Here is a 20,203-nt window from a genome sequence, read left to right on the forward strand (position 1 = left end):
AACGGATGTCATATTGACCTCAACAATCTTTAATTCCACTGGTTATTGGTCTAAGATTACCAAACCTAATAGTGTTTATCACTAAGAAACACAATAAGTAAAAACGTTTATTTGGGTGCAAATCATCTTTCCATCCATCCATCGCTTATAGCCACTTGTCCATGTAGGGTCGAGGTGGGGAGGGGGGTTGTGAGGTAAACACTGGACCAATAGATTACAGTCAGTACATCTCAAATAATGTTCTTATTTGAACATTATCATTTTTTTAGGCTCAGCAAACTCTTAAAATGAACATATTTCTGGCCATTTCTGTACAGAAAACCTTGAGTAAAAATTGTCTGACTATTTGTAATTTTCTGGATTTGACAAAAAATCTAAAAAATAAAAAATACTGGACCCTAACAATCCTCTTCTTAGACAAAGAGTATCTTTAGTCAGAGGCTTCTCAAATTTGCTGTAATACTGACTGCTACATGAACCACCAAGATATCCAGGATGTACCACAGAACCAACATCTTCCCAACCTCAGAACCACATAGATCCTAGGAGTTTCAGGAGTCCTTAGATCCAGTCCTCAAGGATTGGTGACCCTTACACCCATTAATATTGAACCAGAGCCATATTAATGGGTGTAAGGTGTAAGTTTCTTTTTTAAACTCCTCCTTCAGGAAGTCATTAAAACATGACTCCTTTCCCTTTGACAACGTTTTTAGCAGCACTGCACTCAGAAGTGGACTGCTGAAAACAGACCACAGCCCCTGCGAAAACCCTACATGGATAGACAATGAATGGATGGATCAATTGCTGAAATATGAAATAAAAGTTTAAAAGTTGCTGCATTGAAGTTGGAAACTAAATCTGGTAGAGGTAACAATAAGTAAAGGTAAGAGCTCAGAAGTTGGGAAGAACAGTGCTTCCCTGGTGGAAGCAAGCGGTCTCCGTTTCAGACGTACCCCGTTGACCATGAGGAAGACGATGCAGTTGTTTGTGATTGTTCGTACAGAAATATCAAATCTTATGACTTGACCAAACTTGGCTCTCCTCTCAATGTTACTGACAAGTGCGTAGCCCGTTCCATCAAACAGATAGCTGGCAATGCGACTCTGGGAGAACGCCAACTTGTACCTGACAGAGGAGAACGTGTGATCAGGACCTGAACATGATTTTACACCATATGAGTGGTTTTAGATTCCAAACCCCTGGAAGCAAAAATACAATGTGGGGAAATTGCCATATTCATATGATTTTAAAATGCTTTTAAAATGCATGAAGTTTAATCTATATACTTTTCATCTATGAAAGCAATTTCTGTGTGACTAACCCAGTCACAGAATCCTAAATCTGTCCCTGCAGGAAGACATAAAGCCCTGAAAACCTGTAGCTGTATTTGCAAAGAAAAGTGGTTCTATACTGAGCTGAATATACTGAGCACAACTAATTTTGGATGTTTATATGTCAAACATTTTGAAATCCATGCATCCTATTCCTTCCATTTCACAGGTCTACACTGCTTTGTGTTGGATTATCACATAAAATCCACATGAAACACTTTGAATGTAACATAAGGAGTGCACTGTAAGGAGTGTGAATCCTCTCTGGAGGAGCTGTAATGAGTACCTGGGGCAGGGAAGAGAAGCCGCTATATTTAAAAAGTGAGTCTCTTTGAAGTTGTACAGACTGATGACATCGTTGTTGAGAGAAGCCAACTCGATGCAGCCCACAAACGGGGCAAGGCTCAGAGGAGGAGGTAGCTAGTTTAGAGATAAAAAAAACAAAAGACATTTGTCAACATTCAGGAAACGCTGGGATTACAGGAGGACTAGGATTAAACTCACTACCTCGATTTCTGGTGGGACACCTCCGATGAAGAACACCAGATTCTTGGGGTCGATATCGAACAGTGAGTCTACGATGGGAGCTTCACCTTTCTGGATGAATTTCTGCTCATCTGTGGAGCCCTGACTGGGAATAGTCAAGAAGACCTTTCCGTGCCTCCCCAACCTGCAAGAAGAAAATCATGAATAACCACACATCTGACATTCATGATTCATAAAAGTAGTCTGATGTGTTCTCTGAAACTGAAATGACCATGTTAGGTTTTACTATAAACCATTTTTGCTACAAACCACCACAAGTTTTGCATGACTTGAACATGTGTAGTCCTTTAGTGCCAATTCCCCAATTACAGCTGCAGTATGTAACTTTTATGAAAGATGTTTTTTTTGAAGATTTATTAAAACTGTCACTATGTTGTGACTGTAGGGGACAGATGAAAAGTAAAAAGATAAAAAAAAGATTAAAATTAAATATCCTCCTCCTTCTTGTGCTACTATTGCTGTCTGAAGAAATACAAAGCTTCAAAAGGAAACAATCAGAGCAAGGAGGAGGGTCTTAGTACTGCCAATCAATCTCAGGTACTTGCTACTCATTGTGCTAATGGTGGAGGAACAACTCAGTTACGGGAAAATCATTTATCTGCCATTATCAGTGCCAAGCATTCACAACACACTCTCTTATCAGCACAGCAGGGAGAAAGGAGGCAATGGGAGGCAGAAGCAAGCAACCCTGGTTCTGATTGGTTGTTTCAAGTTAACACTGGGAGAAGGCACAGATTTATAGCAAACTGTCACAACATGGTGACAGTTTCAACAAATATTTAAAAAGTGTTTTTATATATAAAAGTTACATACTGCTTCTTTAATGAAATAAAAAAAATAAGCTTCACATTAAACTGATTGGATTTCGTCAACATGATTTTTGTGACAAATATAAATGCCAGCTGCCAGAGAATATTAATGATAGCCAACGATTCTGTAGTAGATGCTTTGAGTTTACTCTTAAAGGTACTTTACCTTTCTATTTTGATATAGTTGAAGACTGCTGGCCACTGACTGACAGGCTTGGAGGTCAGAGGGATTTCCACATCGTCTCTCCCGAGGTTGTACACAAACACAAGTTTGTCATTCTTGATGGCCAAACCCATGTAGTCCTTCCTGCCCTGAAAGCAGAAACAGTTTATTTTCCCACTGTGAGTTTTGACATGGCTTTACCATCTTATAACAAGCTGGGAAAGATCATTTTAATTCTGTATTTTACTCATTTTAAATATCTGACTCTCATGTGTGCATATTATTAAGGTTTATGTGTGGGCTATTATTCCAAATAATAAAAAATTGAACAGACAACTGCATGGACACAAGAGATTCTCAGAGAAACCACACTGACTGGCTGAGCGTTAGAGTCATGGATATGAACAGATGAACTCCAAGTTGAACGGACACAATTGGACTTTTGTCTCAGACGTCTCCTGGAAACCCTCAGTCTGGGCCAACTGGCTTGCTTCAAAGCTTTTCACACTAACTGCCAAGATTACAACAAATGCTCCCCGTCTCTTTGCTGCTTTCTCTCTTTGCCATGACCACCGGCTCCAAGTCAGGGTAAACAGCTTTTCTCTGACCCTAAAAAATGCAATCTGCCTGGATTCCTCACACTTCTGTCTCCCAAATACAGGATGAAGCGGTCCTCTATGGGGTCTTTGTCTGGGTCCACCCTCATGAACAGGTTGATGGATGTCACCGTCTTCAGCTCCTCTGGGTTGCTGGGTGGATGAACCTCAACTGAAGACCGTCCAGTAAATTTCATGGACACCTGAACCTGAAGCCAAATGAAAACCACGTGTTAGAGCTTCTTGTAATATGAACACCTTACACCCTAACCCACTAGAAATAAACAAAGAAAAGAAGTATAATTGGATAATTATAATCACAGGAGCCCTGAAGCTGAAGTTAAAGTTGAATTTCATCCTCTGAGCCATTTTTATAGACCTGAGCAAATGCATACTTTCTAGAATTTAAGAGCAAGTGACATAAAAAAGATACAAAAAAACCAAAACGTACATAAATACAGGAACCCTTTGATCACAATTGCTTATGTCAATTGATATGTCCTATATCAAGGTGGTGAGGAGGTGTTCTGCTGCTGCAGCAACAGAAACATCTGCTTACTGAGCAGCAGTCATGGTGTTGCCAGGGCAACCAAGGGTGGCATAATCTTTGCTGTTTTGTTGTCATTTTGGTTAACGTGATATGAAATCATTTTTATGTGCCCAGCAGATATATCAACTTTCTGCAGCAGCTTAATATGCAGGGATAATTGACCATTTGTTGTCAGCAAACAAAAATAACACTGTTTTGGTGTAAAAATTAAAAAATAAAAATAAAAGAAACACTTCTCCAAACATTCTCTTACCCTTGCAGAATGAGTTTTACATCTTGGACTATTTGAAACACATATCTCTGTCCAAACTCATCAGCATTTTCAGACTTGTATTTATTCTGTTTGTCAATGTTCATTTGTATTTGTCTTATAAGAGAAAAGTAGTTGGAAGACACTACTTTCAATAGTTGTTCTGAATGATTTAAAAGTTTTATACAATGTTTGTCCACAATCATCAAATCATACATATCACAAATTACTGAAAATACTGAAAATGTTATATGTCCAAACATAATAAACAGAGACGAACAAAGATGATTAAGCCCTGCTGGGCTTTAACTGGACCTGAATGCTTTGGTCAGATCAGACAAGACGACTCTTCTCCAGGTTAAATTTGGCATAAACATAGAATAGCATGTAGAAAGGCACCTAGTATCCACTGCCAGTAAATGTGATCTTTATTTTTTATTTTATCACTGAATATATGATTTCAAATTCAAGGTGGGATTTTCTAATATTATTTAGAGATTATTTTACTGCAGTGAAGTAATATGGTTCAGTAAACTGGATGGATGGAGGTTACCAAGTAGATCTGATGTTTTTCATTGTGACTGTGAAGTGGTTTGTAGTCAAACATAAACGTAACAAACTAACTTTCTTGGCCACACTCCTGGCTTGAGCGATGAGCTCTCTGATCCTCAGGATGTTGGTGGTCACGTTGTTCACAGGCTTCTTCTCTTCAACCGCCTTCAGCTTGTCCAGCAGCTCAGGAACAAGCACATTCAGATTTTCCACTGCAGGACAGATCCAGGAACATGAGCAGAAATTAGCTTATGATTTTTTTATTTTATTTTTTTTTTTCACTGTTTTCACAACTTTCACTCAGAAACTGTTGTAAACAGAAACTTTTCACCTGCTTCCCCGGCAGATGCAACAGCATTTTCGTACGCAGCAGCAGAGTACTCGTTGTTTCTCATGTTGTGAGCCCACTGCTGCACTTTGCTGTTGATGGGAGTGACGGTTTCAAGCACCTCTTCTGAGCGGTTCAGTGTCTCTTCTGCCACTTCCAAGGAAAAGTTCAGACGCTGCGGGGTTCTGTCTGAAAACGGTTGCAGATTGACAAGAAACAGAAAAACAGAGAATTGAACTCAGTGAATATTTCAGCTTGAAGAAGGACTACTGATGGTTAAAAACCAATTCAGACATGCTTAATAAAAGTATGACAATTTGAAATACAGAAAAGAGAATTCAGTTTTGTACATCGGATTCTGTTAAAAGGACAGAATTATGCATTTCTGAGGCATACGGTGGCATTTTGTGGCACAGCACTTCATTAACTTCAGTTGTTATAAAAATGTTGTATATATATCAAATATGACTCAAAAGAAATTTTACTCTGTAATTTAATGCCTTAAAATTGGGCCTCCGTGGCTTTAAACTGCTCACAACGTTTTACCAGGATTTCACTGGGAAGTAGCTCCTACAATGAGTTTGCTAATTGCTGCTGGCTAGTCTGAAGGAAGGGGATCAAAGGGGGAGGATAATTCTGTGAGGCGTAAGCCTGGAAACTGCAGCTCTGAGGAGGAGCTGCAACTCGAAGGCGGAGATTGGTCTACCCAGGTGCATGGAAATTAGAGGATTTTCTTACCAATGCACAAAAGAATCAAGGCAACATCCAGGTATGTTTGTGATGAGGGAACAACATTATATCATAATGTAAAGTGTAAAAAGTTTTATGTAACACTCAGAGGTTGCACTAGACTTTTTTTGTACTCCGTCATCTTATATAAATAATTCCCTTCTCACAATCTGAGCTATCATCGGGTCCTTCTGTAGTATCTTGGCTGTGCCTAGAACTGCACATTTCTGGACTGAGATGTCTGATGTTGTTCTTGGGATCTGTTTTATCCACTGCTCCAGTTTGGGGTTGAGGGACCCGATGACCACAGGCACCACTGTGGTCTTCACCTTCCAGGTCTTTTCCGGTTCCTCTCTGAGGTCCTCGTATTTCTCCAGTTTCTCGTGCTCCTTTTTCCTGATGTTGCAAATCACTTGGTATTGCTACATCCACCACAACAGCTTTCCTCTGTTGTTTATCCACCACCACAATGTCCGTATCTATTTTGCGGCTCCAGGCTCAGTTTCTACTAGGACCCCAAACAGATGAACAAAGACACCCAGACATATTCTTACCTGTCTGAATCACCTGGATGTCATTCGTTATCTCTTCTAGTTTTTTCTGATTTTTTTCCATGGTCCTCTGGGTCTCCTCGATATATAGCACACTGTCAGCCACTTGTGTATCTACATCTGTGAAAGAGTAACGAGTTGAGCAGCAGAAGCACACCACACAGTACAGACAGTGAAGGTGCCGGACACTTGAACTTTTCCTACCATGCTGTTCTGATCTCAGTGTAACAGATTGCCGGAAGGCATTTTCACTCTGTGTCACCAGATATCCAAGCTGGGTTTTAATCGCACCAATGGCCTAAAACACAAAAGAAAACTCTCACTAAAGTCACACTGACTCACAAGGGTAGAACACTCTGGAAGGTGGACAGTGATTGGCAGCATACGTCTTCTGCTCTCTGAGATAAGTTGAGCGTAGTGAGGGAAGTGATGTTGGCATCGTCGATGTATTTCACTATGTTGTTGTAGACGTTGGCAGCACTTATTGCTCTCTGAACAAAACCATTGGCATCGCCTTCTTTCAGATCCCTGGAGAAGATAGATTTATAAATCATTCAAAGTGGATAGAAAAATAGAAAAAACAATTCACTTAAGCACAGACAGGAGAATTTGGGCTGATATTGATATCAATAACTTCCCGGCTGCTTTGCTGTTTCAGTTAAACTCCCCACAATCCTGCACTGTCACATGACCAAATACCACATGACCAACAGATGGAAATAAATATCAATTGTTAATGTTGGTAGGCTTTACTCCAGATAGTTGGGGAGCGGTGCATTTCTTTAGACGGCAATAATAGCTCGAGTTCGATCTTTCACAGATTTGTTTCATAACAAACTGTCATGGCATGGTGATAGTTTTAACATATATGTAAAAACTTTTTTTTAAATAAAAGTTACAAACTGCACCTTTAATTTGCTATTATGTAACATAAAACATCCAAATTGCAATAGAGCTGCATTGCTAAAAAAATAAAATAAAATAAAGAAAACAGAATCCTTTCATTATCACAAAAAGATTTCTACAAGTTAGCTTTTTGGATCCATTGCCTACAGAAGTGGTTCCCAAACTTTTTCTCCTGCGCCCCCATAGTGGTTTCCAAACATTTTCTGGGCCCCCCCTATGGATTACAAATGGCTGTCTGGCTGAACGACGTTTGTGAGGTGGGGGAGGGGGTGAGGGGAGGATTCTTGAGACTCCACATCTCTAAGGATGAGCAGGGTGGGGGGAAATTGACTTCTTTTGGGGGCAAAATGAATGTACGTAGCTGGACATAGACAACAACATCGGTAGCCTACAGGCTACTTGTTAAGCTTAAGGTGATGTATTGATATTAGCTAGTCATCTTTTAGCTAACTTTACCTGCATCCAACATCTTTACTCAACTCAGTCGGTTAGTTTGGAGGGAAAACTGTGAAAAGTTCTTTGCGTTTTGCTGGTTTGCTGCCATGATTCTAACACACACCTGCGTAGCTCTGTGCAGCAGCAGCAGGTCTCCTTCACTGCCGCACAGGTGTAAACCCAGTGCGAGTGTCGTAGCGCTCATGTTGCGTTTAAAGGCGGCTTAACAACGGATTAGACAGCTTTAACTGCTGATAAAAGTGACAGAGGACACAGATATGGGAAGTGTGGAAGCCCCTATTCTATCAAATTGACATAGGAATAACAGAGTTGGCCATTCTAAGGTTAAAACCGAGTGCATACAACATTCTTTTTTTTTTTTTTTTCATCCATCCAGGCGGCTTCCCGCGCCCCCCCTGCAATGTTATGGCACGCCCCACAGTTTGGGAACCTCTGGCCTACAGGATGCCAAACACTACTTCCTGTACTTCATGAAGTAACATGTACTGGATGTTACATGTTTCAGTAACATGATATGTGTGTATAGAGGGAGTGTCTGGTTGCAGAGAGGTTTCTCACTCTTCCAGCTCGTAGGCCAGCCTCTCCAGCTGCACTGCGTGGTCATCGGCCTTCTGGACCAAGTCTCTGTCTACCTGCGACAGACGCTCAGTCTTCTCAGTCAGCTTCTGGCTGGCGCCGTCGATCTCGGCGTGGTACTCTGTCACATTCTGCAGAGGTTAACACACAGCTCAAGCCAGACATTTACATATGCTGTATAGAAATAAGCTTTTTTGTTTTTGTTCTAGAGTCTGACACCAAAGCAGACTCCAGCGTTCCTGTTTCAGGTACGTAGCTGAAACACGTACCTGAAACAGGAACACTGGAGAAATAATTGATCCTATTATTAGGATCAATAAATTCCAGAATAATGAGAGAGAATTTTTTTTTAACCTCAAACTTTAACAGATAATTTTACAAAGAACCAAGGAAATGTATGTTAACTTCTGACTCTGCACAAAGCTTATTACTTGAGTCAGGTTCTTTCCAGTTTGTTGGATATTTGGCCCATTCCTCCTGACAGAACTGGGTCTGATTCATACATCACTTGCTCAAACACACATTTTCAGATCTGCCCTCAGGCTTGTCAGTTGGACAGAAGTCCTAGCTTTGTGATGGCCAGGTCAAAACATTAGCCACTTACTTACTTGAATCTATGCTGAAGGTCACTAAACATTAGGAGGAGTCAGTTGGGACCAATTTACACTGAATGGCTGATGTGTCATATGCCCTAATATTTCCACAAAATATTTGTTAATTATGGAGTGCCATTTTATGAAGCACTCCAGTCTTCACTCTCCTATGTATGAATGGATTGCACTTGATAACTAAACATAAAATCACAGTTCACTCTTTGCAGGTTAATATTGAGCAGACAATTGTACAGTTGTAATTTTTAAGTTTGAATAATAACAGCACCAAAATGTGAACAAAGTGTTTGATTATCTCTATGTAGAGAAAGCTGTTTCATATTTAGCTGTCCACCATCTTACCTGTGCTATAGCGTCCACCTCAGCCACTGTCCTCTCAGCGTCAGAGATGAAGGTTCTGCTGGTCTCCAGTGTGTCATTGATGGCCAGCTGGTCGTCTGTCAGCCTCTGCTGTTTTGTCTGGAGTCAGAAAAACAACAGAGGTCATTTAGAATTATTATATGTTGATGCTGGGTGGGGTTGTCCTTCTTGTTAAATAAAAAAAGGAAATGAAATGACTTTTTTAAACCTCTGGGTATTATACCTGAATAGATAAATGTGTTTCCATAAACAGAGAAAAGGCTGCTTAATATCATATGTCAGGAAATATTAAATGGTTTCTATTTAATAATGTGAATAGGGCTGCATCTAAGGTCAGAGAGAGGTTTGGAGACAAAGTCGGAGGCGAGGCACAGATGGTTTAGACGTGCAGAGGAAGTAAACTGGACATAGTGCTCACTTTGTATAGTTTTGTCCAGTTAAACTTATTGGTTGATGTCTCCCTAATATTTCCATAAAATGATCTTTCATTATGAGACCATTGTGAAAGAACATTATGTCATCATTATGGCATCGGACATTAAATGTGAAGATGCCAGATGGGATGAGGAAGATGACAGAATTCCTGGGCGTAGTGATGAAGAAGATGAAGGAGTCTGGTGTGACAGAGGAAGATGTTTGGGGCATGATTGGATGGAAACAGATGATCCACTGTGGGAGGCAGAAAGAAGAAGTTGGGGTTATGTCAGAAGCCTCAGAGCAATCTGAGGGGTTTGTTGCACAGTCTGATGTTTTTCCAACTAAAAAAAAAAAAAAGAAAAAAAAAGTAAAATCCCACCCTTCATTCCAGACTTCCCAGTGGAATCCGGTTAGAAAGACACAAAACAGGCAGAAACAAAAATCTCATTTCTAGACTTATTTAATAAAAGAGAAAAATTCAACAGGTATTATTTCCAGTTTTTCATTTACTATCAAAGGAAATGTTCTCCTTTGGTTTCTGCCTTGCATGTGGTTCCTGTGCAGTAATTCTCCCTCGGCTTCCTGAGCTGCAGATGTTCAGAGGTACAACCTGTGATGCACCCTGTGAAGCATCCATGCAGGCTTTTAATTGGAAATGTGGTTAACTGGAATGTTTTAAAGCCAGAAACAAGAACTAGCTGTAGATGTTAGTGAACTGGGAGAGATTTTACCCTCCTGATGTTTGGTTGTTGCAGTAATCCGGTAAGTCCAATGAGTCCGTTTTCCTTTATCTTGATTTAGTCTTTTGTTTTAAACAAAAATAATAAGGAAAAAAAATGAAATGAAGATATCCCTATTTGTGACTTGGAGAACTCCAAACCATTAACTGGTACTGTTTTAATTATAGATTCCCCCCCACAAAGAAGAAATATGTCTGTCAAAATAAGTTACAGTACTGTGGGAATCTAAAGTTATTTTCATGGGGAGATGATATCATGAGAGCAAGCACTCCCTCTCCCCCTTTTAATGTAATGCTCCCAAACTCCCACAGATGGTTTCGCGTTTCTGTTCTCACCGCTTAAAAACACGAGGACCAGACTGCCCAAACATGCGTGACCGAGTCCAAAATCAAGATAAGAATCAGCAGACACCACCTGGAGCAGCTTCATGTTGGAACCTTTTCTAATGGCGGGGTTTTGGGGAATTGATTCCACCAGTGCATTCTGATCAAAAAGTAACAACAAAGTGTGGTTCCAAGAGCACAATGATGGGGAAATCACCTCTTTCCTCTGGAATTTGAGGAAGTTGGCTCTGTTCTTGTCTTCTGCTTCCTGCACAGTGTCGGCTGCGCTCAGCAGAAAGTCCCGGGCCTCAGAGAGTCTGGAGGAGAAACGGGACAGGATCTCCTGGACGGACGGGACTCGGCCCTGTGAGATCATCAGCTTCTTCTCCAACTGACGAACGCGCGTCAGCACTGGAAACAAGAATCAAATGTTGATTCGTTACGACTAGAGGTGCTAATGATCTCATAGCTTTGAATTTCACAGGCACTGTGTGCTTTCATAGCAAGCTATTGAGACCGGGGAGCCAAATGGGCGTGGCTTAGACCATACAGGGTTCACCTGAGCAACGGGAAATGTGACGGCTTTCCTGAGGGGAAAGTATGTTACATCAACCGGCGTTGATAGACAACCGTCATCTGAGCAATGTTCATCAAGCGTGATTTATCAATTAATAAATAAATGTAAATACATTAACCAGTATTTTATTTTACACTGTTAGTACTGCAGCGTTAGAATAGTTTTCTTGTGAAAATAGAAATATTAGCATTTATTTTTAAGCTACATTCACACAGCAGGTTTTGATGCTCAATTCAGATTTTTAGCTGAAATCTGATGTTTTTGTGTGTTGTCGTTGATACTATTAATTTATCAGTCAGACGGCTGTGAGAACAGTTTACAACCCCAAAGCAACCTGCATGCACAGAGGAACAATGTAGACGTCACACAGCATTATTACTTCTGATTACATTAGTAATAATAGGTATAATGGGAATGGATCAATTTTAAAGTTATTCCACAACGGGAGTTGACAGTACTGTTACAAGATCATAACACAAAGGAAGCTACTGAAAAGAAAGCACAGCTAATAGCAATGCTAGTTTATGGAGCATTGACTGCAGCTCCTGTAGAGAGTTCAGTTTGGATGTGTAGTCGGAACCAGGACTGGTGGGATGTGATGTGATGAGCTTCATGTCGAACCTCTGCTGATGCAGGATTATGGTCCATGTACCACATCCACAATGTAGACGTTAGATAAAATGCTACATGACCATTCTACAGACTTTGAAAACAATTATTACCACATATGGCATTGGGACAGATCAGAAATTTCTTTTGGCCTGAGCAGTTTTTCTTACACCTTAACCTTTGATATAATAGTGATATAAATGACAAAAAAAAAAAAAATTACGAGACTCATATATTCATATTTTAAAGTCTCTGTATGAGTTTCTCTGCCCTCTGTTTGACTGGGAAGTTACCAGGACAGAACAGGATCTGGTTTAATAAATGAACCAATGCTGAGCAGAACCAATCACAGCTCGGCGTGAGGAAGTCATCACTGTGTATGTGCAGAATCCTGCTTTGCAATGAATAAATAGTTTTTCTCACAGTCGTGGGCTTCAGTTGTTTCATCCGTGGCGATGGGTTCCCGTGGTGATAAGTCGAGCTGTCTCATCCATGACACCATTTCCAGTGCGACTTCTGTTTTACGCCTGACGGTCTCTGGATCCATCTCCTGCTGGATGTTGTACAGTTCCCAGTCGTGGATCATATCTGTGGACACACACACACACGCACACACACATGGGCTCTAATGAGAAATCTAAGGGCCTTGGTCTAATCAAGTTAACAGACATCCAAGCACCTGCAAAGGAAGTTATTAGAAACTTTTATTTCAATATTTGTCTGTACAGCCGGTGTTTGATTTTGAACTTCATGATTTACAGAAAATCCCCCAAAATTCAAACTTGTACAAACAGTTTGAATCAGAACAATGATGGATGCTAACCATTGGCTAGAGCAACATCAAATTCAACAACAAAAAAAAGAACAGGATTTATTTCTCCTCAGTTGGTTGGCAGACTGTTGTTTAATCTGCTTTGACACATTCATAGGTGGTGATATCTTCAACTTCTCCGTTTTCATTTCAAATTATTGTTTATCACCTGTAAGTTCAGTTTTTATGAAAGCTCCACTAATTAAAAAATGTTTTTCTCATCCACCAAAACTGCCAGAATATATCTGGAGACTGAACAGCCCATGTTGGTACCTTCGATGCGTTTGTTGAGATCTGTGAGGTTGGTGCCGAGCTGCTCAGCCACGGCCAACATGTCCATCGTCTCGTTTTCCAACTGAACCCCCAGTCTGTTCATCTGGCTCTCCTGAACACAAACACAAACACAGCAGATTCTACAGCAGCCCATTAGGTCAATTCATGTCTTGTCAGGGCTAAGAAAAACTGGATTTGAGGAGTTGTTTTTTTTTTTAATAATATTTGGACAGTGCCATCTACAAATTATCAAACAGCTCTTCTTCTGCACTGAGCTACAGATGCCGTCATATTACTTTTTGTTTTTAACCTTCAGTAAGTGGTTTGTTCTTTGAGTCTTCTTAAAAAGTTTACATTTTCCAAAGCACCTTACAGGTTATAGAATACAATTGAAAATTAAACCAAACAACTTTTATTAATAAATGAAACTTGTATCTAACAATGGAATTCCATCGACACAAAGGCTAAAGTACTTTATCCCTCCATCCATCCATCCATCCATCGATTTTCTTTACACCCTTGTCCCTTAGTAGGGTTGGGTAAAGTATTTTATTGAAATATAATTCATTTAACTGAATAATAATACACATGGTAAGAGATTTGGGCTGGAATAGGATTCATTCATCTTTAAAGGTGAAAATAACAATATGACTCATAATAAGCAGCCGTCTCCTTTTCTTTAATCCAACAGAAGAAGACTTTACTGACCGACTCTCCAAGTGCGTTGATGTCCACCACCACAGCATCTGCAGCCTCTTCCAGCTCACCAGTCCTTCCTTTCATTGCAGACAAATTATTCCTCCAGGTTTCAAACTGCCTCTGAAAGGAAAGCAGTGAAGCTTCTTTACTCCAAAACATTCCAGAAAGTTAAAAATGGGGAAAAATTATTGTACTGTGCAAAAGGTTTGAAGCGATGTTAAGACATAATTTGTTTGACTGCCGTCCCCAAAAGTGGGAGCAGAAACTTTCCTTCTTTGGCAAGTAGTCTTTGCAATAATTTACATTATTTATGTCAAAGTCTACAGATTGCTATAATCTTTTCAAACAAACTGTTGTCTGAATATATACTCAGCAAAAATGGAGCCATAAAAACACCCAATAGGAGCCACATGGTGGTGAATATTTAATAACCTCCAAATCTATTCAACAGTTGATTAAGTTTTTAACTTTCGTCTGGATGTGATGCAGATATGAATACCATTTTTCCTCCAATATTTAAGATAAAAGCATTATCATATTCAGCCAGATTAAAACTGAAAACATTACAAAAGTATTAAACACTGCTCTTAAATCAAGAATTCATTTCTTTATCTTTGGCATTTTGATCCTGCGTTTCAACAAATTTGAGTAATTTGATGAAAATATGGGGACAGAAATACAAACAGAAGTCTTGATCTCATTGTGCCAATATTGATCCAAATATCAATACTCACTTTATTATAGTTAGCATTGATATTTAGATCAGTATTTATATTGACAGAGCCAAGACCCGCCTTCTGGCTGTGACTGGCTGTTTCTAGTTAGCGCTGAGACAAGGCAGAGAACTCAATTTTTTCACAGAATACCCGTTTGATCACAGTGATGACTGCGTGATTTTACATAAATATGTAAAAAAAAAAAAAAAAATTTATGCTGCATCTTTGAGGCATTTTGTGAAAACAGCTACAAAGTGATGTTAAAATACAATCTCACTGTTGCCATGAGAAAAATAAAAACACGACTGCATATTGCTGGTTCACCTGCAGGAGGTGAGCAGTGTAGTTATAGTACTTGAGCCTGTCGTTGGCAGCGGCCCCCGTGGAGATGTTCAGAACTCCAACCTTTAGCTGGTCCAGCGTCTTATTGGACAATGTTAGGTCTCTGATCAGCTGCCAGATGCAATCATCACAGTCTGGAAGCAGAGAAATATCCAGAAACGTTGAAGCAGTTCTCCTCCTGTCTGCTGGGTGGTGAGCTGATGCTCAGCTCCACTCACCGTTGTAGCAGAGGTTGACCGTGGCCTCCGACAGGCATTCTCCTGTGTGCATGTTGCAGTGGCCGCTCTCGCAGTCACATTCTGCAGACAAACACACGTCCAGTCAGGATCTGATGAAACACTTCAGAGCTCTTATTGTATATGCTGTACTGAAGGTGGGTGATATCGCCAAAACAGGATATCACAGTATATATTTTCAAATACCTTCATAAAGATATCACAGACAATACTCCACATTTGATGCTGTTTTTAAAACTGAATTTGGCCAAATATATAATTTCAAACTTAAAGACAGATTTCATTTTAGAAACTGTCACCAGAATTGAAAATGTATTCATATAAATGTATACAAAATAACACAATACATGTTTCCATGTATCAAAGAAAAATATAAAATAGGTAAATAAATATAAATACAAGATAATTTTGAATGTCAAAAAACATTCTGAAATCCTCCACCAAATTTAAATAAAAACACTTAAATACACAAATGAAACAAACCGCAGCGGCTCAGAACATCAGTTTTATAACATGTTAAATGTTTTTTTAAGAACTCAAACATTGTGTGCAAGATTAAAAATCTTGTTTTAATATGAAAGGAAAACTTCCTTTTAGAAACATTCAACACACCAAAATATGTCACATAAAAACCCCACAAAAACTAACACACTTTGTATTGATCAGGATCTTTCTTTTTTTTCATTTTTTCCATGTGTGATGGACATCTCCACTGAAACAATGATGGTCTGTTGGTGTTCTGTTTTTAGCTTTCATTTTCCTGCAACTGCACCAGCAGCTAAAATGCTAAAGCACTACAGAAACTATTAGACATCAGTCCCTTATCAGTGAATTCTGTGGAAGTTAGTCCAGACTGTGGACCGGCTGGCCTCTTCTTTGCTTTAATGGTTGATGGCAAACAACTATAGGTAGCATTGCTATAGTTTAGTTAACTGAACCTGTGCCTCGCGCTGCATAGGTTCAGTTAACTGGCGTCATCATTTGATTTCACATTATTCATTTTTATACCAGTGTCAAGAAATCCACCTGTATTACCATAAACAAGACGATATGGCATACACTTATGCTGTCTATATAAATATCAGGAGCTGCAGAGGGTGGTTTGGCAGGAGGCCTGAACATCTGCCTTGTGGTCTCCCTGCTGAGGGATTAATGGCTTTAGCAGCTGCACAATGTATACACATTTAAGCTGCATGGTGATGTCATCCAGTTCTCTGCAGAGAGTCTTCAGGCTAAGGGTCACAGCTCTTAACGCATTCTCCTCTGATAACACCAGCGCTGCTGCAATCGTGGGTGTGGGAATGGAAGGCTGAGTTCTTCCTGTTCCAACAGGAATGCACACTCCATTCTTCAACAAGCTCTTCTAATTCTCTGCCTTCTAATTTGGAGACAGAAGGAACATTTGCTCTCCTGACTTACTCTGGCAGCCAGATGGACTGTAATCCCAGTATCCTGTGAGGCAGCGCTCGCAGTAGCGGCCTCCGGCCCCCGGGCGGCAGGGACAGCTGTGGGTGAGCGGATGGCACGTTGTGCGAAGGGAAGCTGGCCCACATTCACACCTCCTGCAGCCCTGACAGCTGGAGAAGCCAAAGTAACCCTCCTGGAATAAGAAAGCCCCCCAAAACAAACAAGTCAAGTTATATTGAATCTGAGAACTGTGGGACTATTTTCCTTTTCTGTTTGTGAAATGTCTGAACAAATGCTGCAGCTCATTATTTGAAAGGAAATGCAACCACAGTGCAGTTTTGCCAGAGCTACCTTTACTGTCACTGGAGTATTATATGATGGTCCAGTTGGGATGGAGTTATTAATTGTTTTGATAGCAGTCGATGTAAAATGAATTGTATCAAATATCTATGTAACAGTTATAAATTATTGTTACATACTGTTAAAAAAGGGGAAGTTCCTGGGTGTGAAATTTTTGACAATGTGGTGTATGATACAATCAGCAGGTATTTTTGTTTAGTTGTTGATCATCTTGTGGAAAATAATTCCTACGCATATTGACTATGTTGATGATTTTCCATTGATAATATGGTAAACTGATTTATTCCAGATGAGGATCAGAACCTCAGGTTGAAATTCAGATTGATTAATCAGAGTTCAAGTATTTAAGATTTGTTGCTCAATTTTATTTTTACATATGTTATTACAATGTTACTGAGGTCAAAATGAAGTTCAGATAGTCTAGAAATTTAAATTTTATTACAGCATGAATATGTTAGTCAAGATATTTAATGAAGGCCAAGGAGAAACATTGATTTTGTGATTAATGTGTTTGAAAACTTTCATTCTGTCCTTCAACATTTTCATGAAATACAACAATTTGTTTCTTCTAACCACTGATTCACAGTATTAGTGAGCAGAATCCTGCAGTCAGTCTCACCTCACACTGGTCACAGAGACGACCTTTGACTCCGGGCTTGCAGTGACACACTCCTGTCCTGTCGTCACATGACGAGGTGCCGCATTTGTCACACTCGCATTCTGGGACAAACAAGGACACACACACACACACCGATGAGAACCTGCGGCTTTGTAGCACACAGCGTGCAAGGTGAAAGGGGTTTGTTCTAGAATTAGCTGTACAGTAATCTGTCAGCCAGAGCGGTGGCCTCGACTTGTTTTTCCACAGAGCAGCCATACACACAGTCGTACACACCTGTTAATCTTAAGTAGTCAGGACTTAAAGGTTATTGTGGCACTAGAAGTCTTTATTTATTGGTAGCTGGACAGGAAGAGAAGTGGGCCGGGAATCGCAGCAGAGACAGCTGCGCTGAGGACTGCAGCCTCTGCATATGATGCGTCTGGGACAGAACAATCACATCACAATGCTGCCACTAAAGAAACGCCCAACTGCTGTCACAGAAACAGACCACAGCTAATGACAGCTGTGTCCACAAGCTTTCCTCCTGTCCCGATCTTGCAGACAACTGACTCACTGACATTACCCCATGACTTCTTCAAAGAAGATTAAAGATGCGCCTATAAAACTTATTTATAGATTACTTTACCCTTTTATTGCTTCTACAAATCAATCATGATCCAAAATTTGGCATTTTTAACCAATAAAAACATACAATAAAAACCTTTAATGTGAAAGTGAAATTGACTGCTACAAAATAAAGACAATTAAAGGGGCAGCATTGTGTACTTTCCAGACACATGGTGCCATTTTATAGCATAATCGAGTAACTCTGTTATATTAAATATGACTTAAAAGAAATTTGACTTTTTAATTTAATTATTTAAAATTGGGAAAATTCTGTCTTACCCTAAACTCCTGCTCTTTCTGAAAATCTGCCTTCAGGAAGTCATCACAACATATCTCCTCTATTAAACCTTGAACAACGTTTTTACCAGTGTTGCACTAAGAAGTAGCTCCTATAATGAGCTCAGAAGATGTGCATTTCAACCAGGTGTTTGCTAATTGTTGCTGGCTAGTCTGAAGGAGCCGGTGGAGAGTTGTTCTGTGAGGTAGAACCTCGGAAGCTTGTATACTGCAGCTCCGAGGAGGAGCTTCATCCTCGAAGGCGGAGCTAGGTCCAACTAGGCGTTTTGCACAGCTGAATGGTTGCCATGGAGATTAAAGGATTTCTCAAACATGCATGAAAGAATCAAGGCAAAACCCCAGTTATGACTTAGAAGATGGAAAAAAACATATTAGGATGATGTAAAGCTCATTGTAATACTGCATAAAATGACTGTTTAAGTTAAAAATATGAAACATAAAATAAGTGACTGCATAAATATTTAGGTGATTTCCATTCCACTCATTGTGACCTCTGAACCTTCGCAGAATTAGCTTAGTTACTTTAAAGGAGGTGAATCTTTAAGCTTTCACTTATGTTAAATGTTTTTTATTTAACTGTCATTATATTATAGAAATCAGTTTTCACCATTGAAGCATTTTTTTTGTAAATGTTTTTGGTCAAAAAGATCAAATTTTGTTGATGATGGTGAATTAAAGCGGTGAATGTTTTTAATAGGCACAGTATTTTCTTGAGATATTCCTCCCCCCCAAACCGTCCTCCCTACCTCTGCAGTTCTTGGCACTGATGGCATCGCCATAGAAACCAGGGGCACAGCGCTCGCAGCTGGCGCCGGCTGTGTTTCCCCAGCAGTGCTGGCAGCGGCCCGTCACGTTGTGGCACTCGTTGAAGATCAGGTTGGGGTCTGTGTTGCCGTTGCAGTCGCACCTCTTACAAGATGAACCAATAAGCATTGGGTTGCCATAGTAACCTGGGGCACACCTGTGGTGTGGTGTGAACAGTTATAGAATGCAAGGTTACAATGAACACTTTTGACAGGAAAGTGATGCAGTTAATGCTGAACACTACATATGACTGATTTTAAAAATAAATCACTTTAATCAAAGAGCGGAGAAACAATGTGGACAAAGAGATTCTGATCAGCTCTGACCTCTCACAGTGATTTCCAGCGTAGCCCTCTTTGCACTTGCACTGCAGAGTGCTAATCCCTTTTTTGCAGTACACAGCGAAGCTGCCCAGAAACACACACGCGCACGCACACACACACACACACACACACACACACAAAAGTATGTCAGAGAATAGACTCACTTACCAATACTCAACCTTAACAGAAAGACACAAAATACTACCAATTTTTTTACTAGTTTCTTGTGCAAATGTCTTAGTTCACTTGAAAAAGACAAAACAAGATATAGGAACTTATTTTATGTCAGTAATTCCTTAGTATAAATAAAGTACTAGTTCAGCTTACGGGTGCAGCGATTGCAGTTTTCTGGCCGATCTTTTAAAAAGCTTAACCTGCCCATTCCAATTTTGGCCAATACCATTTTTCTTTGTCTGAAATGTTGCTCAATATAGCAAGAAAGTTCCTGAGTTGGCAACATTGGGGTCACTATTGTTAATTAAAAACACGCAGACATAACTTGGTGGGCAGGTCGGTCAGTCAAACCTTCCTCACCCAACAGCAAAAGAGGACAGTAGTTGATTCTTAGACCTTTGCCAAGCTGTATAAGATCACTGGATCATACGTAAAAATCAACCAATCACCGATCTTCCAAAATTAAGGAAATCATTACCGATTAATTGATGAACCCCTAGTTCAGTTCTAACATGGGCCAAATGTCTTGTTACAAATGAAATAATCTGCCAGT

At 39.9% G+C, this 20,203-nt stretch overlaps 1 protein-coding gene across 3 annotated transcripts in view; it reads right to left on the reverse strand.

Moving 5' to 3' along the window:
- lama4 (laminin, alpha 4) overlaps positions 1–20,203 on the reverse strand; it is a 43,676-nt gene that overhangs the window by 14,487 nt on the left and 8,986 nt on the right. For all 3 annotated transcript variants that reach the window (XM_008398526.3, XM_081602698.1, XM_081602699.1), the window contains exons 4-25: positions 19,480–19,560; positions 19,096–19,310; positions 17,444–17,544; positions 16,477–16,657; positions 15,040–15,120; positions 14,804–14,955; positions 13,773–13,883; positions 13,065–13,176; positions 12,404–12,568; positions 11,012–11,205; positions 9,297–9,413; positions 8,326–8,474; positions 6,792–6,933; positions 6,610–6,703; positions 6,409–6,525; positions 5,129–5,314; positions 4,870–5,009; positions 3,490–3,654; positions 2,853–2,998; positions 1,839–2,001; positions 1,618–1,751; positions 954–1,125 (exon numbers count right to left, since the gene is read on the reverse strand). In XM_008398526.3, the coding sequence (XP_008396748.2) occupies positions 954–1,125; positions 1,618–1,751; positions 1,839–2,001; positions 2,853–2,998; positions 3,490–3,654; positions 4,870–5,009; positions 5,129–5,314; positions 6,409–6,525; positions 6,610–6,703; positions 6,792–6,933; positions 8,326–8,474; positions 9,297–9,413; positions 11,012–11,205; positions 12,404–12,568; positions 13,065–13,176; positions 13,773–13,883; positions 14,804–14,955; positions 15,040–15,120; positions 16,477–16,657; positions 17,444–17,544; positions 19,096–19,310; positions 19,480–19,560 (3,118 nt within the window). The remainder of the gene's footprint in view (positions 1–953; positions 1,126–1,617; positions 1,752–1,838; positions 2,002–2,852; positions 2,999–3,489; positions 3,655–4,869; positions 5,010–5,128; positions 5,315–6,408; positions 6,526–6,609; positions 6,704–6,791; positions 6,934–8,325; positions 8,475–9,296; positions 9,414–11,011; positions 11,206–12,403; positions 12,569–13,064; positions 13,177–13,772; positions 13,884–14,803; positions 14,956–15,039; positions 15,121–16,476; positions 16,658–17,443; positions 17,545–19,095; positions 19,311–19,479; positions 19,561–20,203) is intronic.

This window comes from Poecilia reticulata, chromosome 21, assembly GCF_904066995.2.
Source record: "Poecilia reticulata chromosome 21, P_reticulata-male-v2, whole genome shotgun sequence".
Lineage (NCBI taxonomy): Eukaryota > Metazoa > Chordata > Actinopteri > Cyprinodontiformes > Poeciliidae > Poecilia > Poecilia reticulata.